The 23,087-nt window shown below is 31.0% G+C and overlaps 3 protein-coding genes across 5 annotated transcripts; all 3 read left to right on the forward strand.

Annotated features, from left to right (window-relative positions):
* Positions 1-1,768: 1,768 nt before the first annotated feature.
* LOC105792611 (uncharacterized) lies at positions 1,769-8,107 on the forward strand. Of its 3 annotated transcripts, XM_012621266.2 has the most exons (15): positions 1,769-2,260; positions 2,348-2,388; positions 3,145-3,214; positions 3,343-3,491; positions 3,581-3,676; positions 4,553-4,623; positions 5,048-5,109; positions 5,189-5,252; positions 5,353-5,437; positions 5,611-5,737; positions 6,364-6,437; positions 6,514-6,577; positions 6,846-6,979; positions 7,376-7,672; positions 7,838-8,107. In XM_012621266.2, the coding sequence occupies exons 1-14, from the start codon at positions 2,185-2,187 to the stop codon at positions 7,655-7,657; spliced, it is 1,395 nt and encodes a 464-aa protein (XP_012476720.1). In that variant the 5' UTR covers positions 1,769-2,184; the 3' UTR covers positions 7,658-7,672; positions 7,838-8,107. The 3 variants fall into 3 exon arrangements, with proteins under 3 accessions (XP_012476720.1, XP_012476723.1, XP_012476722.1); XM_012621269.2 differs by lacking the exon at positions 1,769-2,260 and having other exon boundaries at positions 3,145-3,219; XM_012621268.2 differs by lacking the exons at positions 1,769-2,260; positions 2,348-2,388 and adding an exon at positions 2,473-2,993.
* A 1,354-nt stretch (positions 8,108-9,461) lies between these two features.
* Positions 9,462-17,448, forward strand: LOC105793719 (serine/threonine protein phosphatase 2A regulatory subunit B''beta). Its single transcript, XM_012622564.2, has 14 exons — positions 9,462-9,470; positions 11,664-11,816; positions 12,405-12,647; positions 12,784-12,889; positions 12,974-13,073; positions 13,405-13,510; positions 13,613-13,703; positions 14,525-14,666; positions 14,861-15,008; positions 15,198-15,307; positions 15,864-16,020; positions 16,449-16,574; positions 16,683-16,832; positions 16,950-17,448. Exons 2-13 carry the CDS (start codon positions 11,667-11,669, stop codon positions 16,821-16,823), a joined length of 1,620 nt encoding a protein of 539 aa, XP_012478018.1. The 5' UTR covers positions 9,462-9,470; positions 11,664-11,666; the 3' UTR covers positions 16,824-16,832; positions 16,950-17,448.
* A 4,335-nt stretch (positions 17,449-21,783) lies between these two features.
* LOC105792614 (uncharacterized) lies at positions 21,784-23,086 on the forward strand. The gene has a single exon (XM_012621273.2). It carries the CDS (start codon positions 21,840-21,842, stop codon positions 22,914-22,916), a length of 1,077 nt encoding a protein of 358 aa, XP_012476727.1. The 5' UTR covers positions 21,784-21,839; the 3' UTR covers positions 22,917-23,086.
* Position 23,087: the final 1 nt, after the last annotated feature.

Here is a 23,087-nt window from a genome sequence, read left to right on the forward strand (position 1 = left end):
TTGTAAATTTCTATTCAATTATTTATATGTTTACTCAATCATTCATACATTATTTATATGTTCAATTTCTTATATAACCAATCGTTCAATTATATGTTGTATATCTTCAAAATTAGTGATCATATGTCATATCATATATACGAAACATACAGTTCTGGTGTAGTTATATATGTGACATTTGTCACAATATTATTGGTTATTAAAATATTTTATTTAACAAGCTTACTATAGCTGGAATTGGGGTGATCATTAGAGATTCTATGGGTGTTTAGTTGGTGGGAGGGAAAAAGGTTTCTTGGCTAGCTTTACCCTTGAAGTTGAGGCTCTTGCCGTGCATGAAGGCATTCAACTAAGGACAAGGCATTCAATTGGGTGGAATCACCCCATCTTCCCAGATTCACATTCTAATCAGAGATGGATTACCAGCACCCCATTGACACTGATAATATACATCTATATTCAATTTGTGGGAAGTTATATTAAATTAGAAAACCACAATTTTCAATTGATGTGATATATTAGAACTGTCAACATAAAATTCATACAGGAAACTATTTGAATTTATAATTATTTTATTTGCTAATTACTTTATTTTATTTAAGCTTTTTTTTACTTTTCTAAATTAAATTATTACCCTTCACCCACCCATCTACCTTTAAAAGAATAGTGATATAAATGCTTAACAAATACATTCAAATGATCATTTGAAAAGTTATTGATTAATAAAATACGTTCTCTTTTACTCTCTCATTGTTTTCTTTTTACGTTCTTTATTATTTATTTCATAACATGTAAATCATTTTAAATACATAAATTAAAAACATAATATTTGTTCTATATAAAAGTGAAGTAATTTTTTTTAAAAAACCTCAAAATTATACAATTAAATAATTTAAGTACATAGATTATAATCAATTGGATCAGGTATATCCTAAATATCAATTTATGAGTGATCAATTCAAAAAAAATTTCTAAATACATCATATAAAAACAAATTCTATGCATGCTCATAAAATAAATAAATTAACAAGATGAATATAAAAGAAGTTATCGAGATTGGTCAATTAGATATATCATCTAAAAGTAGATAACAAAAAAAGGTAAAACTGAAATCTAAATACACTTTATTTAATTTTACAAATGGATCGAGTATATCCCTACATAAAATTGAAATAGAGTTTTGGATGTTGGGTTTTCTTTTAAATAAATTATAAAATTTTAAAAATTAAAATTATTATTTTGTAAACGTTAAGGGTTAAATTTATTGATTTTTTAGAATTTGAACTAAAATGATAAATTTTGTAAATATTGAAGGCTAAATTTGTTGAATTTTTATATTTAGAATCAAATTGATAAAATATATAAGCTAAATTTATTATTAAACCAATAAAAAACACATCAGCATTTTGATCAAATTTTAAACTAATGTTAACCTTACCAAAAAAATGATATTAAATAGTTTAGTGATTAAATCAGAAAATTAAAAGTATAATAACCAAAATAGAACACAGTAATAGTTCAGTTACTATTTCTGTACTTTACCCATTTTAATGTTAGAAAGGACTAGATCGGTGAATGACGACGTATAATGTTAGATCTTGATATGATAAAAAAAATTTAAGGATCAAAATAAGAGAACTGTATATTTTAAGGACTAACAGATGCATTAAGCAAAAAAAATTTTTAAAGCTATTATACACGTGTTTTTCACGTGCCTTCTGAGCCACCTTCTTAACCGTGCAACAAAGCAAATGGATAATTAGAGAGAAAGATACAGAGACTCAGAAGAAGAAATCACAAGAAAAAAATAATAATAATAATAATTTCCTTTGGTTTAAGGGAAAAAAAAAAAAAAAACTGATCTTCTTTCCTTATTTCCGTTTCATCAGAAATCAGAGAAGCAGAAAATTTCTTCTTCTTTATTAGAATCTTCCATTCTCTCTCTCTCTCCATCTCTCTCAAATTTCCCGCCTTCTTTTCATCTCTTCATTTGATTGTCTTCCTTGTTTTCGTTCAATTTTATTGAAGCCTTTTCCACGAAAATAATTCACTACTTTTTGTTTTCTTTTCGTTTTTATTCAATAATGTGGCTCATTGATCCAATAATTTCCGACTTTTTTGATTAATTTATTATTTTTTGATTAATTCTATTTGAATAATCAATAGAATTTTAATCAATTTATAATGGATCGTGTTGTCGGTGGAAAATTTAAAATTGGTCGAAAGATAGGAGCTGGATCTTTTGGCGAGCTTTACCTCGGTAAATCTCTTTCTCTCCTTTCTCCTTATTTAATTTTACTTTTTAAATTTAAAGTAATTATTCTGATAACTCTATTTTTTTTAATAGGGGTCAATACAGAGACAGGGGAAGAAATTGCTATAAAGATGGTTAGAGCCTTATCTTCTTCTCTCTCTCTCTCTCTTTTTTTTTTTCTGAGTTAAACACATTTGATTAGTCAAATTTTTGTCAGTGATTTACTGATTTTAAATATCTGCATGTGATCGCCCGATATAAGAATGTTTTTAGAGATTAGTTTACATTTTTTTAAATGTTTGTATTACATACGGCGTAGTCGAGTTTAGGTTTTCTGTTTGCAATATCAATATTACCAATCGGTGATATTTTTTTTTCAGTGAAAATGTGACTTTGTATAATTTATTCTGAGATTTTCTGCTGATTTCTCAATGTCTCTTGTGAGTTAAAAGAGATTTATTGGATCGAAAACATGCCGTTAACTATGGTCAAGTTTTGAGTTGGTTACCATATTGAATAGAGTGGATTCTAAAATGGTAACTTGTGATGGATTGGAAAATGCCGTTAAAGATGAATGGATTTTTGGATTAGTATCTTTTTTGGGGAATTTTAAAGTTTTTTGATTCCTCAAAGCTGTGTAAGAATGACCTCTGTTGAAGGTCAGACGCGGGATACATAAAACAATTTGGTAACTTTCAAAAATGGAGCTACATACACTGAGATTTGCTGCTTCATAAAAGTACGTTAGATATTGCAATAATGCCATGCATTCTAGAATATTGAGCTTCATTTTCTTGCCGAAATGTTATAAGAAGTAATTTTAGAATATTTCTCCTGATTCCCTACTTTAATCTCATTGTATCAAGCCTTTGTTTACCCTACATCTTCAGGAACCTGCGAAGACCAGGCACCCTCAGCTTCACTACGAGTCAAAGTTGTACATGCTTCTTCAAGGCGGAAGTAAGGTTTTGTTATTTGCTCTGCTAATTATTTATTTTTGTAAGTTTAATCAATTGTGAAGATATAAACTGAATATGAAATAAATTAGCTAAAGTTCATTGTTTATTTTGTCTTTTGTTTTTATGAAGCGGGAATTCCCCAACTCAAGTGGTTTGGGGTTGAAGGTGACTACAATGTTATGGTTATAGAGCTTCTAGGGCCAAGCCTTGAGGACTTGTACAACTACTGCAATCGAAAGCTCTCTTTGAAGTCTGTATTAATGCTTGCAGATCAGTTAGTATGTTTACTTGTCTTGCTGGAGAAATTGTTTTTCTGTCTAAATTCATGTCAAGTGTGATGAGTTCTTCTATTTGTGTTACCCTTTAGATCAACAGAGTTGAGTTTATGCACTCAAGGGGATTTCTTCACCGTGATATAAAACCCGATAACTTTCTGATGGGTTTGGGACGAAAAGCAAATCAGGTACTTGAACTAATGCAATGCTTTCACTTTCTAGTTATATGGTGGGCTGCACCGCTTTAAGATGCAGTGTACTTCATGCATGGTGACAATAGAGAAAGCAGGAACTTGCGGAAGTAAAACTTATTATATTAAATCTTTCTAATCCCGGTATATGATTCTTAAGATTAGCTTATGAAGTTGTCTCATTGTTCAAGACTATACTCATTTTTATTGATGAATAGTTTCAGATTACAATAAGAGTACAAGAAAGTTTTTGTGTTTTGGCAGAATAAAAATTAATTCTCTTGTGCTTGCACTGTGAGCTTCAGTATCTGAAATGTTGTTACAAGCCTTAGATAGGGATCTAGTCACGGGATGATTTGGCTTGGTTTTCTGTGAGAACCTATGGTGAAAAAATTATAAAAGAAAGAATGGAGCTCTTCAAAGGGGACTACCAACCTTGGAGGTCGAAGAGAGAGAGAGAGCTGTCTATCTCAAAGTTTAATAATTTTCTGCTTGCTTTTTCATTATATTTTGCCGTTCAAATAACAAGGCTAGGTTGACTAATTTAGACAGTACATAATAATAAGGATTCTAATCCCTTTATTATAGGACTTGACTAAAAGACATAAATAAGACTAGAATATTCTATAGAACAATTAATTGGTATTATTTTATATTTTTGCTTTAATTTGTCTGATCTTGATTGCATCCTTGATTCTTGCCTTTATTCTATTGATTCTTTCCATCCGTAACAAATGTACTGTGCTTAATTGAGAAGTTCAAAGAGAGGAGACGTGCAAGATACTGTATTGTGGATGCGTGCTACTTGGTATACAAAGGGCCATTACTGAAAGCCTTGACTTGCTACTAACCATCACATTAATTTTGTATCAGGTGTATATCATTGATTATGGCCTTGCTAAAAAGTATAGGGATCTTCAAAGTCATAAACACATACCCTATAGGTATGCATTTGTCATTTGTTTGTTATCCACAATAGTGGCACAAGCTCTGGTTTCCTGCAGTTCAATTGATCTTCTATTTTTATCTGTTGTATGCAAAATGTTTCTATCTCAGAGGTAGATATTTGTAAACTAAATGCTTCTAGGTGATGGCTCCCCTTAAGAATGATAACATCTAACTGAACAGGCTAGAGCAGCGAGTCATCAGTGCCCTTTAAAAGTTCTTGAGCAGTTGTGGTATTTGACCTGTTTTTGCTTGCATTGTTTGTTGTTCCATTGCTTACATGTCGGTATAAAATGTCTAAAGTAATCACATTCTGGCGAGCATCTAGGAATAGTTTTAATTGTTTATTTGAGTGGTTGTTTATCTACTTAGTCTTCATGTTCAAAATTTGCTTCAACTTCTATGAATTTGCTATCTTCACAGAGAGAACAAGAATCTTACAGGCACAGCTCGATATGCAAGCGTTAACACTCACCTTGGAGTCGGTGGGTAAAGTGTCACCTTAGTCATTCTTTTTTGCTGCTTATTGATCTGTGATCAGAATATTTCTCCATTTACCTGCAGAACAAAGCCGAAGAGATGATTTGGAATCACTGGGTTATGTGCTCATGTATTTCTTAAGAGGAAGGTAATAACATAAGCACTTTTCTTTTGTCTGTTGTAAGTGTTGATTTGAAATATATTGTTCATTAGTCACGTTCTTTACTTTTGTATACCGCTGGCATCAGCCTCCCCTGGCAGGGCCTGAAGGCAGGAACAAAGAAGCAAAAATATGATAAAATCAGTGAAAAGAAGATGGTAACCCCTGTTGAGGTATTTTAAGTTTCAACTTGTCACTTGCATATAGTGTACTACCTTACAGTTTAATGCATAGTGCACTCATACTGAATTCTGAATGTGATTCGAGCAAGGGTAGTAACTTTGAACTATCACTATGCTTCCCTTTTTTATAACTCATTACTTTAAAATGCAAATTGTACCTTTAGGTACTCTGCCAGTCATATCCATCAGAGTTTGTATCATACTTCCATTATTGTCGTTCATTACGCTTTGAAGACAAACCTGATTATTCATATTTGAAGAGGCTTTTCCGTGAGTTGTTTATTCGAGAGGGTAAGAACAAAAGACTTTGTTTCATTTTTGAAATACTCTTGTCATATCTCATTTCATACTGGAAGTTAGGAGCTTTTTGTATCCCTTGCAATGCCCAAAAATGTTTTCAAAGTTATGAATGGCCTAATCTCTGTGGGTCTAAACAAGACTGTTGCTGTCAAAGGTATGACCGAATACCCATAAAGTGTTGTGCATTATAGTGGGAAGAAATTGAAAGTTGGGTTGCTTTCTGGTTTCTTCCATTTGTGTTAGGGTGATTTAACTGTATAATAAACTGCATGTACATTGGTGGTGCTGTGCCATATTTGTATGTACCCAATATCTGTATGTAACTTACAAACCTTGAAATTGAACAAGGATTTATTTAGTAACGATAGTGGACAAAACGAGATGTGTCTGAACTCCTGTTCTGATGCATTTGAAACATGTGGTGAACACAGTTCGTTGTAGCAATATGAATAACATGTCTGAGGCTCGTTCTTTGCTAGCTTGCTTTCAAGATGTTGGAAACATGATATGTTTGCTTGCCTGTAATATCACGAGAAAACATCATTTGCAAATAATTCTTTGGATGACGGTGGAATGCATATGGCCTTGTTTGATTCCTGAGGTGGTTTTATTTGCAGGATATCAGTTTGATTTTGTGTATGACTGGACCATACTCAAGTATCCACAGCTCACTGGTAGCTCCAGACAACGGGTCAGTGCTACGCAACGTTGAGGTGTACGTTTCTCCTATCAGGATTATTCTTAATCCCTTTCTTGTGTCTTTTCAGCTGTCTAGTGGAAAAGCTGCCTTAAATTCTGGAGCGTCTGCCGAAAGAACAGATAAGCTATCAGGTGTGCTCTGTTCTCTAGAGAGGCTTTTGGGAGGGGGATAATTTTTTTGTGATTAAAATGTTTGGACTACAAAGGATGTGTTTGATTTACTCGACTTATGCAATTTTCAATCAAAATTTTGTTGCTTGAGGCTTGGATATAAAACCCTGCAATTTTACAGAAGGCGATACAAAACTTTCTAGGTTACTTTGTAGAAGCAAATATGTTTTCCATTTTGTTGAGTGAATTCTAATGCATTTTCTCTCTTTTTCTTGCATGTTTCCAATAGCGGGACGAGAGCAACGAGATAAATCTTCAGGTGCCGTTGAGGTATTTACTAGGAAAAATGCATCAGGTGGTGGACATCTTAGTGATCCTTCAAAACAGAAGGTATCAGAGAAGGCATTGCCAACAAAAGATGAGGTTGGTGTTGACTGCAGTAAATTGTTGCATCGACTCTTATTTATTGTCTTTCTCCCCATTTCCTATATGTATCGGGATCATATGTTTTTGCTTCAACTCTTTATTGTTTATGCAGTACCCAAATCTGACATCCATGTTTGATATGTATCCTGATGTGAGTATGGTGATATAATCCTCCAAATACTTGGGAATTTCGGAAAAAATTGAGCATACCCTTAAACACATATCTATGCCTGACTCACACACAAGTCCAAGTAACATAGTCGGGGGTCTACTTCTTGGAATAAATTTTGATGCATCTTTCCATGTCTTTGACCATTTCATAATCAGTACCCTAGAGTTCATCTTTATTCTGAAGACTACTATGGATCTCTCATTTTCTCTTTTCCTTCCCAGGATAATGATTCTGGAAGGGGACGAAGTTCTACCACCCATCCTAGCAGCTTGTCCAAGAGAGCAGTTGCCTCAAGCAGCAGGCCGACAACCTCTTCTGTGGGGCCCAGCGATAGATCAAGTTGGCTTCTTTCAGGTAGTAGTCGCCTCTCAGGAGGCCAGAGACTCTATTCTGGGTCTGAGCCAAGATCATCTCTCTCCAAAGCTACAACTTCGCAAGCTATCCGTGAAGATCAGAATCAAAGCTTCGAGCACCATTCAAGGGTTACAGATGATAGAAAGTGATGAATGTTCCATTCGGTAAGAAAGACACTTCGTTTTAACATAACCCTTTAAATTCCCATTTCAACTCGAACATATTTCGTACACACATAAACCAGTCTTGTCACAGCAATTCCATATTTCTCGATTGGAAAACATTATATATACAATTCTCTTACTCGTTGTCATGCTATGTTATCGTAGATTCATGAAAAGGAGGATGTGAAAATTCGGATACAGAAAGTTCCATCCAATTTGTTAATATTATTCAAGGTAAGGCTGCACTGGCAAATTGTTAATATTTATTCATATTTTTGTCCGAACAGATTCATTCATTCTCATTCTTTTAATTTAGTTGCTTTCGCGTGATGCAATTAAATAATGTTATTCGGTTTTTTTTCCCACAGCTTTTATATATGTATATATATTTTGAGATCATACTTTTATATTTATATTCAAAATTTATTACGAATATATGTATTAAGCATAAATATTAGAGGGAAATACTTCAAAAAGAATTAAAGTGAGAGCCATCTCTGTCTGTTTTAAGATTAGGGAATTGTTACTTGGCTTGTGAAAGGGGGGAGGGTGAGAACTGAGAACTTAGATTCAAGCTAATGTCGGATATTTGTAATTTGCATGATTGTTTTTAAATTTATATTTGTTTATTATTCACGTTAAGTTTGAATATTACTGTTTAAATTCAAATTCAAATAAAATAACCTTATTCATTCAATACTCAAGTTTATTTATAATTTTTACATTTACAAATAACTGGAAATTATATTTAGATTAGGATATCTAATTTCATTATTTATTTATACTATTGTTTAAGTGTTTTACTGAGTTTGTGTCATCTTTAATCAAGTTACCAACTCAGTTATAAAATTATAGAAATGCCCTTTTGTAATTAAAATAAATTATATTATTTGAGAGTATTTTAATCTTTTCTATTTAAAAAATCAATAAAATATGCATATGGTTGGATTTGAATCCAAACCAACTACATTACTCCGTTAAAGCTTTATGTTGATATATTTATACATTTTAATTTTATTTATACAAACTTTATTACTTTTACAAATTATATATATATACTATTAATAAAATTTCTAATTGAGTTGGTGTCACGAGTCAATCGGACATCGATTTGATTAGGAAATTGCAGGAATGATTTATAGTAATTAAAATGAGTAATATGATTCAAGAGTATTTTAGTTTTTCATTGTAAAAATTAATAAAAATGTGGATATGATGGGATTTGAATCTCGCTAATTGTATTAGAAATAGCCTATCGGTTATCATTCAATTAAAGTTTTATTTTAATATTTTAATACATTTTAATTTTATTATGCACACTTTACTATCCCTATCCGTTAATAATGTAATTGATTGAGTTGACATTACAAGTTAACTTGACATCGACTCAAAATTGATGACAACATCAAGATATGCAATTTAATCTAAATTTTTATTTTAATAACATACATATTCAATATATTATTATTAATTAGCTTCATATAGTACATTTTATTATTTATTATATGTTATTTTAAACATAAATTTGTATTATGAAATTGTTGCTTTCACACATAGGCATTTGATAGGATTTCTTTAAAATATTGAATTTTTTCACTAACTTGATACATTTTGATGTGCTATGGAAAAAGACAATACATTGATAAACAATTGGAGTGCATTTAATATTCTTACTATGATATATTTACCTATTTCAATTTTCTTCTCCTCACAAGTGAAACTATTTTTATTTTAATTTCCTACATATTGCATATGTGTTATTATTATTAGTTTCAAATCTTACATTTCGTTATTTATTGTATGTTATTTTAAACATACATTTGTGTTCAAAATTTGTGATTTGCACACACATACGTGTGTGGTAGAATTTATAATATTAATAATATATTTGATTGAGTTGGTGTCACAAGTTAACTCAATGCCGACTCAAAATTGATAACAATACTATAATAAACAATTAAATATATATTTTAATTTTAATATCATACATATTTCATGTGTAATTATTATTAATTAGTATCAAGTCATACATTTTATTATTTATTGTATGTTATTTCTAAATATACATTTGTGTTCTATATTTGTGATTTCTACAAGCATGCGCGTATACTAAAATTTCTCATTTAGAATAAGCATATTATATAATAAGGTTAATATATGTATCTATTTTAAATTTATAACATAAAATTATTGTAATATTTAAATTTTAATATTATTTGAATATAATACAAATATTCATGTTTTTCATTTTCATTTTCATTTCTACTTCCATAGTTTTTTTTTTAGTTGGCAAATAAATAGGAATATGCTAAAAATGTTACAACTTTTTCCTACTACAAATTAATCTTCAAAACTCCGTTTTAATTTAGTAAATCATTCTCAAAGAAAAAATAAATAAAATTAGATATTACGAATATATAAATATCTTAAATAAAAATATTAAAACGTGATAAAATATTACATAGTATTATCTATATACAAATATATTAAATTTTATTTATATATATAAATTATTAAAAGATAAATCTTAAAATAACACATTAATTTTGATTTAGTATACAATATTATACATGAGTTTTGATTTTATGAAATTATACATATGAAATTATAATTTTACTTCAATTGTAGCATGATACTTCAATCTTTGTTTAATTATACACATTTATAAAAATAAACTAGTTCATTATTTTCATATTTGGTAAATTTAATTATTTTATACATAATAATTTAAAATGTTATAACGCTAGTAAAGATGTCAGTGGTTGTGAAAATTGAATTAATATTAAAATTTCATGCATATAATTACACAATATTAAAATTCATGTGTCATGGTGCAAAAATATGGAATAGAAATATTAAAATTCATATATCAAATTGCACATTAAATCAAAACTCATATATATTTTGAGATTTATCTCAATTATTAATATATTAAATTTTATATAAGATAACCTATTTTATATAGTATTACAACGTTACAAAAATATAAAAATATGATTCATATATAAGTGAGCACAGTCTTTTGTCCAAAGATTGAACATGATATTAATGCCAATTGAAAATTTAAATACAAATATTTTATTATTTCATAGTAGTTCAGTCAATCAAAGATAATAATTTTTTTCTTTTTGATAGATATATTTAGTCAATAATGAATTAATAAATATTGATTAAAACTGGGTTGAGCCGAATCGATATAAAATAAAAAGGTGAAAATATCCAGCAATTCTTATTAAATTAATTAATTTTAATAAATGTATTATTAAAAGGACTTAAATAAGGTTAAATTTTAATAAAGCTAACATAATTGTTTAAGAAATGGTTTAACATTTTTTAAAGTTTTATAGTTTTGTAAATGAAATATTTTATTTAAAGTTGAACTGCAAATGGAAATTATTTTTCTGTGTTATTTTCAAACATTAAATGTTAACTTGTTAAATTTTAGTTTTATTTGATTTTTTTAATAGTATAAAAATTAAATTGATCTATTTACTAATAGAAGGACTAATTTGATCTAATCCCTATAATAGAGTGACTTGTAAGGTACTTTTTCCCAAAATAAAAAAAAATATCGAGTTGCTGCTCCAGACCGGTTCAAGTTTTTCCCGCCAGACCGGTTATTCAGTTATTTTCAAATTCTGCTTCTATTTTTTCCCCCTCAACTGTTACTTAAATCTCTGCAATTTCTTAGCTAATCTCCCTCTTAAATCGCATTGGTCTCTTTTTCTACATTAATTAAAATAAAATAAAATAATTTCATTTTTCTTTCGTTTTCTCTCCTCCCAATCAGTTAAACGTCAAAATAAAAAACGGAAAAATAAGAAAAAAGATTTCGTCTACCTCATTAGATGAAGATCTAGAGTTTTCCGATGGTTTCTCTGCTCCGAGTCGGAGTTTTTTCAATTCACGTTTTTGATTAATTATTTAAAATGTTGTTCTGAACTTAAATCTGTTCATTTCTGCAAGCTGGTTTTGGTTATGCGAAGAAAAGAAAATGGAGACTGTTGCTATTGGAGATATTGCGTGTTTGGATGCGGAGCTATTGCAACTCCAGGAGATGTCTCCCTTAGCTCTCAAATCCTATCCTGACTTCACTCAAAAGCTTTTCGAACAGTGGCTTTCTCTTCCCGCGACTCACAAGCTGGTACTTTTTCTTTTTTAATTTCTGTACCTAATTAACGGTGTTTGATTCGATTTGATTTGTGCTTTGATTACTCGAATTGAAAATAATTGATTTTATGATCAGTTCATTGCTTGTTTATTCGATGACAAAAATTATTGCTTTTAAGAAAAGTAGTTTGCTTTTGTGATAATGATTGTATATCTGATGCAGGATCATTTTGATATGTGTGTTGTGTGTGTGAAGGCCATATTTCTAGAAGAAACTAAGGTAGTTTAATGGATTAGATGGATTTGAGAGGAATTTTGTGACCTGAGATTGTTGTTTCTGTAGAAGTCTCTGTTAAGAAGTGTTGTCCAACAAAGGTCAAGTTTAGAGTTCGCTGTGCAAATTGATTTTTAAGTGGAAGTTCAACGGTCTTAACAATATCCGGAATAGCTTGTCTAGTCTGGAATCATGATAACATCTATGTTGTTTTGTATTTAAATATGGAATCCCCCTCTTCCCCAAGTGTCTTTGAAGCGCAGCATATGGAATTAATATATTTGTTAAAACCTCCCTCTGAGCCTAGGAGTGGATGGGCATCATTGGTTAATTTTTGTTCCTTGCTAGGTAACGTCATTGATTAATGATGCAAAGGCGGGTAATCCCTTGAATGTTCCTGGAAGCACTTCATCTGGAAGTACTGCCACAAGCAATACTTTACCCTCCATGTTTCCTGCTGGCAGTGCTCCTCCCCTTTCACCAAGAAGTACATATGGTTCCCCTCGAATAGCAAAACAAAGGGCTGGTCCTTCAAACTTGGGTTCTCCACTGAAAGTAGTTAGCGAGCCTGTGAAAGAATTAATACCACAGGTTTGGATCCTGTTTAATTGATATGATATGTTTCTTTCTCCATTTTTTACCTTGGTAGTGTTTTGTCTGCCATATTTGCCTTTCTATTCAGAAATTTGGTGATAACTTGTTATATTGATTCTTGAAAATGCCTCAGTTTTACTTTGAAAAAGGCCGTCTACCTCCAAAGGAACTAAAAGAACAATGCATATCTCAAATCAGTCAGTTTTTCTGTGGCCACCCAGATGGGCTGCAACTGCCTGGTAATATGCATGTACGCATTGCTGAAACCAACATTTCTTGAATTCTTCTGATATTCCTGTTTACTTTATATTTATGTATATCAGAATTCAAACTAGTGACCAAGGAAATCTGCAAGCTGCCAACATTTTTCTCCACATCACTTTTCAGAAAAGTTGATGTTAACAACACTGGTTTTGTTACAAGGTATACTTTTTTGTTCGTGGAAATGGAACAGCTATGTTGTCATCTAAGATCCATCACATCCTTTGTAACTTCCAGGATATGTCTCTGAAAAATATGAGAATTCATATTTTGATTCTTTTCTGTTTTGAGGTGCTCTTCATGCTGGGCCTTGTTGGATAACTATGTGTTTTAACTTTAAATTACTAATGGTGGTTATAAGCAGAAGAAAATGTTTCTTAGAATCAGATTCCTAACCTTTTAGTAGTTTTCCTTGTAATTGACTTTTAGCTGTGATGTCATTTTGATTATTTTATGTTGTTGCTTTTATTGAATTTTCCTCATTTGCTTTCAGAGATGCTTTTATTGATTATTGGATCAACGGCAGCATGTTGACAATGGATATAGCAACACAAATATTTACAATATTAAAGCAACCGGATCTCAAATACCTCACTCAGGTCTTAATGCATTTTTGAGAGCTTAAATCAACTATAATATTGATTGATAGTCAAGTAGTTCATGTTTAAGCTTAATTTCTTGTGTTCTTTCCAATCTGACAGGATGACTTTAAACCTTTACTCCAAGAACTGTTGGCAACTCATCCAGGGTTGGAGTTCTTACAGAGTACACCGGAGTTTCAGGAAAGATATGGTTTGTTTTCATCTGTTTGATAGCTTTTGGCTGTTTTTGCACTTCAAATGGATTTCTAAGATGTTAGATTTTTTCTCTTTCCAAATTTCCCCCCTCCTTATAAAATATCTAAGGCATTTGGACACTGACATTGAGTTGTTCCTGAATGCTTCCTTCATTAAATACTGGAACCACTAAGATCTGAACTCACAAATTCTGATAATCCATCTATTTTCATGTGAATTTCTATGATTGCAGTTCACCCTGTTTCTTTGATGAAGTTGTTCTGTCTCTGATGTGTTTGGTAACGTAGAATGCTATGCTAAATATTATTAATAAAACGACCGTAGCATAGAAAACAGGATTTTTGTTTTGATTTGCAGTATAGTCTCTAGTTTCAACGGCTTAACTTCCATGTTTCAGAAATGCTTATTTTAGGATGATGAATTCATTCAAGAAATTCTTATAAACTACTTTGCAGTTTAACGTGAAGTAATCTTGTCATCTTCTGATTATATTAGAATGAGTGATTTGTTGACAATTTGATGAGCATATGAGATGTTGCTTTTGGAACGTATTGAGTATAATTGTGTGAATGAAAATGAAACCAAAATATCTGATCAATTCATGCGTTTTAGCTTAGTGTATATTTGTCTTAACATGGCAGGGGCCTTTTCCCAATCTATATGGTGTTTATTACTGCTCAGGCAATTAGCACAAATTACCAACTCTCGGTTTTTATGATTGTTTGCAAGTCTAGATTGTCCATGGTGCTGCTGAATACACCATTCATTTTTATCTAATGTTGCTTGTTTGACATTTCTTTTGTTGCACATTGCCAGCTGAAACTGTAATATACCGAATATTTTACTACATAAATAGAGCTGGGAATGGTTGCCTCACTCTTAGGGAGTTGAAACGTGGAAACTTGGTTCATGCCATGCTACATGCTGATGAGGAAGATGACATTAACAAAGTTTTGAGGTATATGCTTGGCTTGAATCTACTTGAATGCATGGAATAGGAAACTGATTTTGTTTGCTTTCTAATTCCATAAAATCAACAAGAAGTTTGTATAATTGCTTTTTTTTATGCATGCTTAATATATTCTCTCAGATACCAAATCTTTTTACGTTTAAATCCTTTTCCCTTCTTTGGAAAAAAAATCATATATACAGGTACTTTTCATATGAACATTTTTATGTAATATACTGCAAATTTTGGGAGCTGGATACAGATCATGATTTCTTGATTGACAAGGAGAACCTTATCAGATACAGTAACCATGCTCTTACCTACCGGATTGTTGATAGGATATTTTCTCAGGTTTGTCCAAGTCAGATGATATTTTTGTTCTTTGCTCCGAATCGCATTTTTCCTGCAGAAAGAAGATTTCATTTAATCGAATGTTGTTATTCAGCTCTGTAGTCTTCTATCACTTTCTCTGTTTCTTCAAATTAGATTTATTTTCAATTTTTGAACTCTCACTCATGTTATGATTTCATATCATCTTAGGTTCCAAGAAAGTTTACCAGTAAGGTAGAAGGAAAGATGGGGTATGAAGATTTTGTTTACTTTATCCTAGCTGAGGAGGACAAGTCATCCGAGCCTAGCCTTGAGTATTGGTATATATTTTGTTCTCTTTCTCTGTAGACTCAAGGATATTGCAGTGGATTTTGTGAACTGATTGTTAATTTCAATGCTCATCTCATTGTATTGAAGTAAACACATCTTCCATCTTTCTTATGAAAAATCTTTACTGAAAATGTCCCCCAAAAATACTTGAAAACAGCTTCTTTTTTCCATACTTCTTATCAAAAAATTCAGAAAGATCTATCAGAAACTATTGGCTGGGGAATTAGTCTTGATCAATCAAATTTAATGAAAAAAATAAAGGATGTTACTGATTCATAAGCAGCTTTATAAGTATTTGCATTAGAATTTTCTGCCCCTGCGGTCAAGAGGGTTAGAATGATCTCATTAAGACTGCATTTCCAATCCTGAGTTTCCTTTTTTTTTTCTGTTGATTCTTGGCTAGATTTTTTTTCAGTGTTTTTATATCTTCTAAGTTCCATTTTCATGCTTTTGTTCTCTTATGGAATGCTTTCACATAGTTTAGCTGGGTGGGGAGGGGAATCATGCCATTACTAGCCAGTAATTCAGAATTTTTTTTTTCTGTAGGTTAAAGTGTATAGATTTGGATGGCAATGGAGTTCTAACACGTAATGAAATGCAATTTTTTTATGAGGAGCAGTTGCATCGAATGGAATGCATGGCGCAAGAGCCTGTGTTCTTTGAGGACATCTTATGTCAGATAATGGACATGATTAAACCGGAGGTTTGCCATTTTATCATTGTTCCTTTTTTCTGTCTCTTTAGTCTTGTGCATATCCGAGTGTGTTTCTGGAAATGGATGATGTCCATCCCTGCTATGATCTGCTTGTAATTTCAAACTTAAGATTTATGCTGGTATAATAATACAATAATTGTCTGGAAGGCAGGTTTCTGGAAAATGTTTAGTTCGTGTCTTTTCATCTTCATCTTGAAGCAGGTTATCCATGGCTGCTTTACAATTAGATCATTTAATCAGATTTAACCCTCTGAGCTAATTATAATGTGGACCACTTTTTGCTATATGCTGGTTTGGACCATTAGGAGCTGAATTTTTATTGAATGTTGTGACTTGTCATTCGTATACACTCACTACACTACTAATGAAGATAAAACTGTTTTACATGTTTGACATAGAAATATTCTTGTTCGTAGGATGACAGCTGCATCACGTTGCGTGACCTAAAAGGTTCTAAACTTTCAGGAAATGCTTTCAATATCCTTTTCAATCTCAACAAATTCATGGCCTTTGAATCTCGCGACCCGTTCCTCATTCGTCAGGTAAATGTGACACGTGAACTCTTATATATTTACTTGTTTGATATTTACCTTCAAAAAGAAATTGTATTTGTATACCATTTGCAAAGTTTTACAAGCTTTGGATAACAGGAACGTGAGAATCCTACATTGACGGAATGGGACCGTTTTGCACATAGAGAATATATTCGGCTTTCAATGGAAGAAGATGTCGAAGATGCCTCTAATGGAAGTGCAGAAGTTTGGGACGAATCACTTGAGGCTCCCTTCTAAGTTTGAAGGGTACGTATGGATTACAAAGATTCGGGTGTCAGTATTGGAAATGAATATGTTTAATTTTTTTCAGGATACTTGTAATATATATATATAGTTTTTGTCTTGATTTTTATGTCTCTATAGGTGCTATAGAAGAGCTCAACACATTGCTACTATGGTGAGCAATAGAAAGAGAATGATGTTGCCTTGAATGGACGACGAATATACATCGGAATTCAATATTGGTGGAAAACTTTTGAGCTTGGCCTTGCATGTGTAACTCCCGACGTGTGTGTATGATTTGACAAAAACACGATGACTCATGCAATTGGAGATCCAGCTTTATTTAACCAATTTTCACATGAACGAGTTTTATTCCGGTACGTGATAATTGAATCCAAGATTAAACAAGCTCACTAAAAATTCAATTCCTATTTTCCTTCACGGTGTCCTGGTTGGTTCATTTAATAATTTCAAATATGCTATGGTTGATTTTGTGTTAGCTCTTGAATTTGTGTCGATTTGGATCATGTTCATCTTGGAATATGCTTTATTTATTGATTTTAATTTTTGTAACGTAGGTTAAGTAAATGGTGTATTTGTTTTGGTGGTAGTAATTGGTGTATTTTCATTTGTCATTGAATAAAAAGGTGGAAATTATTATTCCAGTGTTATGGATTGAAGAGTCATTGAATTATCATTTATCAGCTGGTTTGATTGGGTGGAATTTATTATTATTCTAATAGTTGTCATGGTACTACAGTTTGATTAGATGTTTCATTAAAGTAGAAATTCAACGGAATAGGTACTCATTTTGTTTAATTTTACTATCATATTTTATTTATGTAAATACATTAAAATACCTAATTAAAAACATATTTAGGTACTAATAATTGAATCTAGGTGCAATTGCTTGTAATTGCACATATTTAGGTAATCATTATAATTGGTGGGTTCCATCATATTAGATTTAATTAGAGTAGTCTAATTGCATTTTTCAATTTTAAGGAAGAGTGAAAATTAGAGTAATTATGTAGATAATAACACCCAAATTTAATTTTTAAAATTATTTTATACTAGCTCAAAAATTTTATTACAAGCATGAATACAAATGAATATTTGGAATGATTATGGTATAATTTTTTATTATATTATAAATTCTAAAAAATATTATAAAAATAATTTGTATATTTTATAAAGTTATGACTAAAAAGTTTATTATAAAAATAATTTACATGCTATAAAATTGTTATAATATATTTATTTATAAAAAATTATGATCAAGAAATATGGACTTAACTTATTTATATGTCCATGTTATATATTATAAAAATAATATACTTATTTTTTTTGAACAATCTCATTATATGTTCTAATCATATTTGCTCTTTTGAAATAATGTCTAGAACTACCCATAACCTTTCCCCAACCCATAAATAGGAGGGTAATACGCTTCAACGCACTCAAGCCCATATTTTTCTGCATTGGCAACAATGTTCATGCCAATCGAGCTAAGACTCAATCGGCAAAACAATATACTTATTTAAAAATGTTATAGGTTTTTTTTTTGGATATTATGCATGTTCATTTTATGATTCATGTTCGAGGTTCATGGCTGCCCCTCCCAATAATGTTGTCTCCAAGGTTTGAATGTTATAGTTTTTTTTATCATAACTTATTTATAAAAGATAATTTTATATTGTTTTTTTACTTAATTTATGTATTATAAAAATAGATATAACTTAGAATAAGTCTTTTCTCAAATTAAATTTATACAAGTTTTTCACAATTAAAGTTACAAATTATTTGGATTGTGAACCAAAAATATTATAAGGTTGGTGTTAATTATGCAAATACAAAAGATTTTCTTGCACCATATCATGAGGTATAATATCATTTGAGGGAATGGTGCCACACACAAGTGCCATAAGTAACTCGTAAACTCTTTAATTTGAGACATTCAAGATTTGAAAATGTGGTTAAGAAAATATTTATTGTTCTAGAAAAACATTTCCCATATTAACAAAATCACATTAGTATAGTATAAAAAAAATAAGGTTGGATTGTACTAGCATATTGCATATTTCATAACTTCAATCATAGGTGGTATTAGATGATCTATACTTCGAAGACTCCATGGAAGAATAAGAACATGATGATCATAATGATGCAGATTCAAATTTAGATGACAATGAATTCTGTCAAAGACTAACAGACGATGATAAAGAGCATATGTTAAATATTAATAAGGGAATAACCCAACATGCACTAGAAACATTAGATAAAATTGCATATGATGTTTGTTTTTCTTGTTATTTTTATTAATAGCCGTATTATCAACTATTTTTTAGACTAACATAATACATATGATGATTTGATTTTAATTTTTATTACTAGTTTAGAAATTATTTTTATCATACTAATAATTTATATAGTAATTAATATTTTAAAATATAAATTATGTAATTGTGTAATTACAGTTTGTACTATCAAATATGATATAGAGAATTACAATATAATTACACATTGTCAACCAAACACGTTGAAGGAATTACAATTCCTTGTAATTACAATAGAGTGTAATTATCACCCTAATAATTACGCCTTCATTCAATTATTTTGTGCTATCCAAACATACTCATATTTGTTAGCTACAATATTTTGAGTAAATTAAATCAGTTTGTTTTATGCTACAATATTTTGAATTAATTTTTTTATAGAACGGATTTGAATAATTAATTGGTAAGAATTATTCAAGTATAATATATTTTAGTCTTAACTTTAAATTATATTATTTTTTCATATTCGTACTTAATATTTTTTGGTCTCAAGTGGTATTTAAATTATTGTTTTTTCTAATTGTGTTAGTCAAACCGTTAAGTCTATTTAAAAAGATAATCAATTAAAACTATTATGTGGCAAACAAGATAAAAGTATTTTTTTCTTTTAAATGTATATATATGTATTTCTTTCTTTCTTCTTCCTCACATCTTAGATTTCTAGTACAAATGTAAGCATTTTAGGGTTCATGGTTTTGATCAAGGTTTTCAAAACTGGACTAGTACTGGTCGAATTGATTAGGCCATCAATTCTCGGTTCGATCAAATAATTTATTAAAAATTCATAAAATAGATAAAAATTATTAAAAATAGAGAAAAGCGGCTCAATCAATTCAGCCACCAGTTTAATCGGATTTTTAGCTTGGGATTCAATTAGTCTGTATCAAATCACGGATTAACCAGTTAATTGTTCTTCGAACTGGTTTTAAAAACATTGGTTTTGATTGATGAAAAAACTTTTTCAATCTTGTTAGATCGAGCAAGCAAGCGACGAAATTTGAAAAAAAAAATTAATCGTCAGATATTAAACTGGAATAAATCTACAAAAAATACCTACATATATACCTTGTTCAATTGATGAAAGCACGAAAAATAATAAAATTAAGAATTATTGAGGTAATTATGAGAGCAGTGATACTAAAAAGTTATAATTGAGTTTGGAAGTCATAACTTGCCATATTTTGAATTGGTAATCTTTTGAAACAAAACAATTAGGCCCTGACTTTGTTGATCTCGTGAATGTGTTGGCCCATCTTTGAAGGTTGATCATTTGGGATAACAGATAATTACAGATTGAATCAAGCAAATCGGATTCCTTGTATCAAGGAGATTAGATTAACTAACTTGAAGACTTATCTTAGATATCTCTAAATTATCTTAAATTTTATTAAGATATTCTAAATATTGATTTAGTTGCTACTTTAGTGGGGATTTTGTTTGTATTCGATCCGTATGTTAGCAAGTCCAAAAACAATGATAAATGTGAGAGTACTGAGAGTTTAGCACTTAATCTATTAATTAAGAATTACTTTTGAGAGTGCGTTGTTATAAGTAAAATAAGTGGGTCACTTTGTTTTACAAACTAAGTTATTAAGAGAGAATTTAATGGAGAGAGATTTAAATATTAGGTGCAAAAGCGAGGTTGCTATACTAGTTAATAGTAAGACCTAAATCATTGTTTGTACGGGATTAAAGATGGTTGATTATTTATATAAGTAAGCTTCTGTAAACGTAGGTGAAAATCGAATTGCATAACCAATTCTTTAATTGTTATGGCTAATAGTAATAATTGCTGATATAGTTCTTGCATAAATAAATTATTTTCTTGAAAAATTAAAATCAGTAACCCCATTACAATTTTTTTATAAATTTATTATTAAAAACTATTTTTAAGAAAAACTTATCAACTAATGTAAAAAAAACTGTCCACTTAAAAATCTTAATTAAATTATCTATTCAAGTAATTTCTCAACATTTAAAAGAAATAAAACAATATACTAAATTATATGTATTATATTATTTTGAGTGTTTTGATTAAATTTAATATCACAACCCCACACACATATATTCGAAATACAATTTTAAGAAAAGTGTTCACTCAAACATTAATTCTGAATTATTTGTTCTTCATTTTGACCAAGCAATTAAGCTTCATCTATTAACAATCTCTACCCCAATTAAGCAATTATGTAGAATTAAAAAATATTAATTTTTATTTATTTTGAGATAATTTGATAAAATGAATTTAAAACCAAAAATACGAAAATTAAATGGATGATTGAAATATTCTTTTATAAAGTGAAAGAAAGTAAATATTTAATTTACGCGAAAATGTTAAATATAGTATAAATATATAATAGGAAAGTTGGATAGATTTAGCAAATTTACAGAAAACTAGTTGAACGAATTCAAACCCTTCTTAACCAGAGTTATAATAATTTAAGCTTAATTAATGTACTTAAACAATAGAACAACTTAATTAATTAAAAAATAAAATAAAAAAGTAATGGTGTAATTAAAATGATGCCAAATTAACCAACTTTCCTTCCATTAATTTCGCCCCAAAAACTATTCCCCGTATTTTATTCCCCATGTTCGTAGCTTTGCATGCATTTGTCTTTCATGCATGCGTAGATTGTTGTTGGTGACTTAGGCCGACTTTGAGGTGGCACTCCGCCGTGTCTCAACCACCACCATGGATCCTCCTGCTCCTCCTTCTACTCGTTCCCGGGTTCTTGAGATTAACCTCGTTTCAGCCGAAGACCTTACTCCGGTCTCCAAAAACATGAAAACCTATGCGGTGGTTTGGGTCAAACCCGACGAGAAGCTTTCCACCGGAGTTGACCAGAAAGGCGGAACTGACCCCATTTGGAACGACCGTTTCACGTTCAAAGTCGACCAGAAGTTCTTAAACTCCGAGGATGCGACGATCGCCGTTGAGATCTACGCCGCGGCGTGGGTTAAAGATGCTTTGGTTGGATCCGTTAATGTTTTGATTAACGATATTTTCCACTTGCGATCCGTTGCCGACGCCAAAAGCAATGACTCCGCCAGGAGAACCGTCACGCTTCAAATCCGCCGCCCCTCTGGCCGCCCTCAAGGGATTCTTAAAATGGAGGTTGCCCTCGTTGATAGTTCAATGCGAAGCACCCCTCAGGTAGAAGACCAAAAGCCAGAACCAACAATCCACGGCGGCTGCGGCAGTGTCCATGAGAATCATGAGACAAATGCCAACATAAGCTCCGAGTTAACAACGGAGGAAAACTACAAGAAAAGGCCTCAAGGTTCCATTGTTAATTGCGGTTCAGGTTCCAGTGGTTCCGAGGTTAAATGCAATGGCGGAAGCATGGTGAACGGTGACTCGCTTTGTAACTCCGACGTCGGACCTTCAGCTTCGGTTGTGGCGGCAGCCATTGCCAAAGGGTTGTATCAACCGCCGGGAAACAACCAACCGGAGACAAAAGAAACGAGTAAGATATCGGAATGGACTAAGAAAGAAAGGGAAGAAGAACTATCGAAGAAATTAGAGAGGTGGCGGTCGGAAATCCCACCTCAGGCCGTGAAATCGAGGAGGAGATCGAGGAAGAAAAGAAGCGGTGGTGGTATCAAATTGTTTTCATGTTTCGGTAATACTTTCCAATTCGAAATATCGATTAATTTTGGAAGTAAGAAGAAACGTAGCAATGGAAACAATGGAAGTGGCGATGGCAACAATAATAAAATCTGCCATTTGGGCTCTATAAATGATAACAATACCAAATCTGTTGCTTGAAATTTCTCTGAAAAGATTTTAATTCAGCTATTACATATATATATATATATATGAGAACAACAGATTATGATTTTTTTAATTTTATACTGTAAAGAAAAAAAAATCATCAACTCCAGTATATATAATGTTTATATATATGTATAGATTATCAAAAAAAAGAAGCCTCGAAAT

The sequence above is a fragment of the Gossypium raimondii genome, chromosome 8 (assembly GCF_025698545.1).
Source record: "Gossypium raimondii isolate GPD5lz chromosome 8, ASM2569854v1, whole genome shotgun sequence".
NCBI classification, from domain to species: domain Eukaryota; kingdom Viridiplantae; phylum Streptophyta; class Magnoliopsida; order Malvales; family Malvaceae; genus Gossypium; species Gossypium raimondii.

Bases quoted from the DNA above. Each gene is read 5' to 3' on its own strand.
- LOC105792611 (XM_012621266.2), top strand. From the start codon at position 2,185: ATGGATCGTGTTGTCGGTGGAAAATTTAAAATTGGTCGAAAGATAGGA. The intron at 4,624-5,047 runs GTATGCATTTGT...CTATCTTCACAG, and splicing joins CATAAACACATACCCTATAG to AGAGAACAAGAATCTTACAG. The intron at 5,738-6,363 runs GTAAGAACAAAA...TTTTATTTGCAG, and splicing joins TGAGTTGTTTATTCGAGAGG to GATATCAGTTTGATTTTGTG.
- LOC105793719 (XM_012622564.2), top strand. From the start codon at position 11,667: ATGGAGACTGTTGCTATTGGAGATATTGCGTGTTTGGATGCGGAGCTA. The intron at 13,511-13,612 runs GTCTTAATGCAT...CCAATCTGACAG, and splicing joins ATCTCAAATACCTCACTCAG to GATGACTTTAAACCTTTACT. The intron at 15,308-15,863 runs GTATATATTTTG...TTTTTTCTGTAG, and splicing joins GAGCCTAGCCTTGAGTATTG to GTTAAAGTGTATAGATTTGG.
- LOC105792614 (XM_012621273.2), top strand. From the start codon at position 21,840: ATGGATCCTCCTGCTCCTCCTTCTACTCGTTCCCGGGTTCTTGAGATT.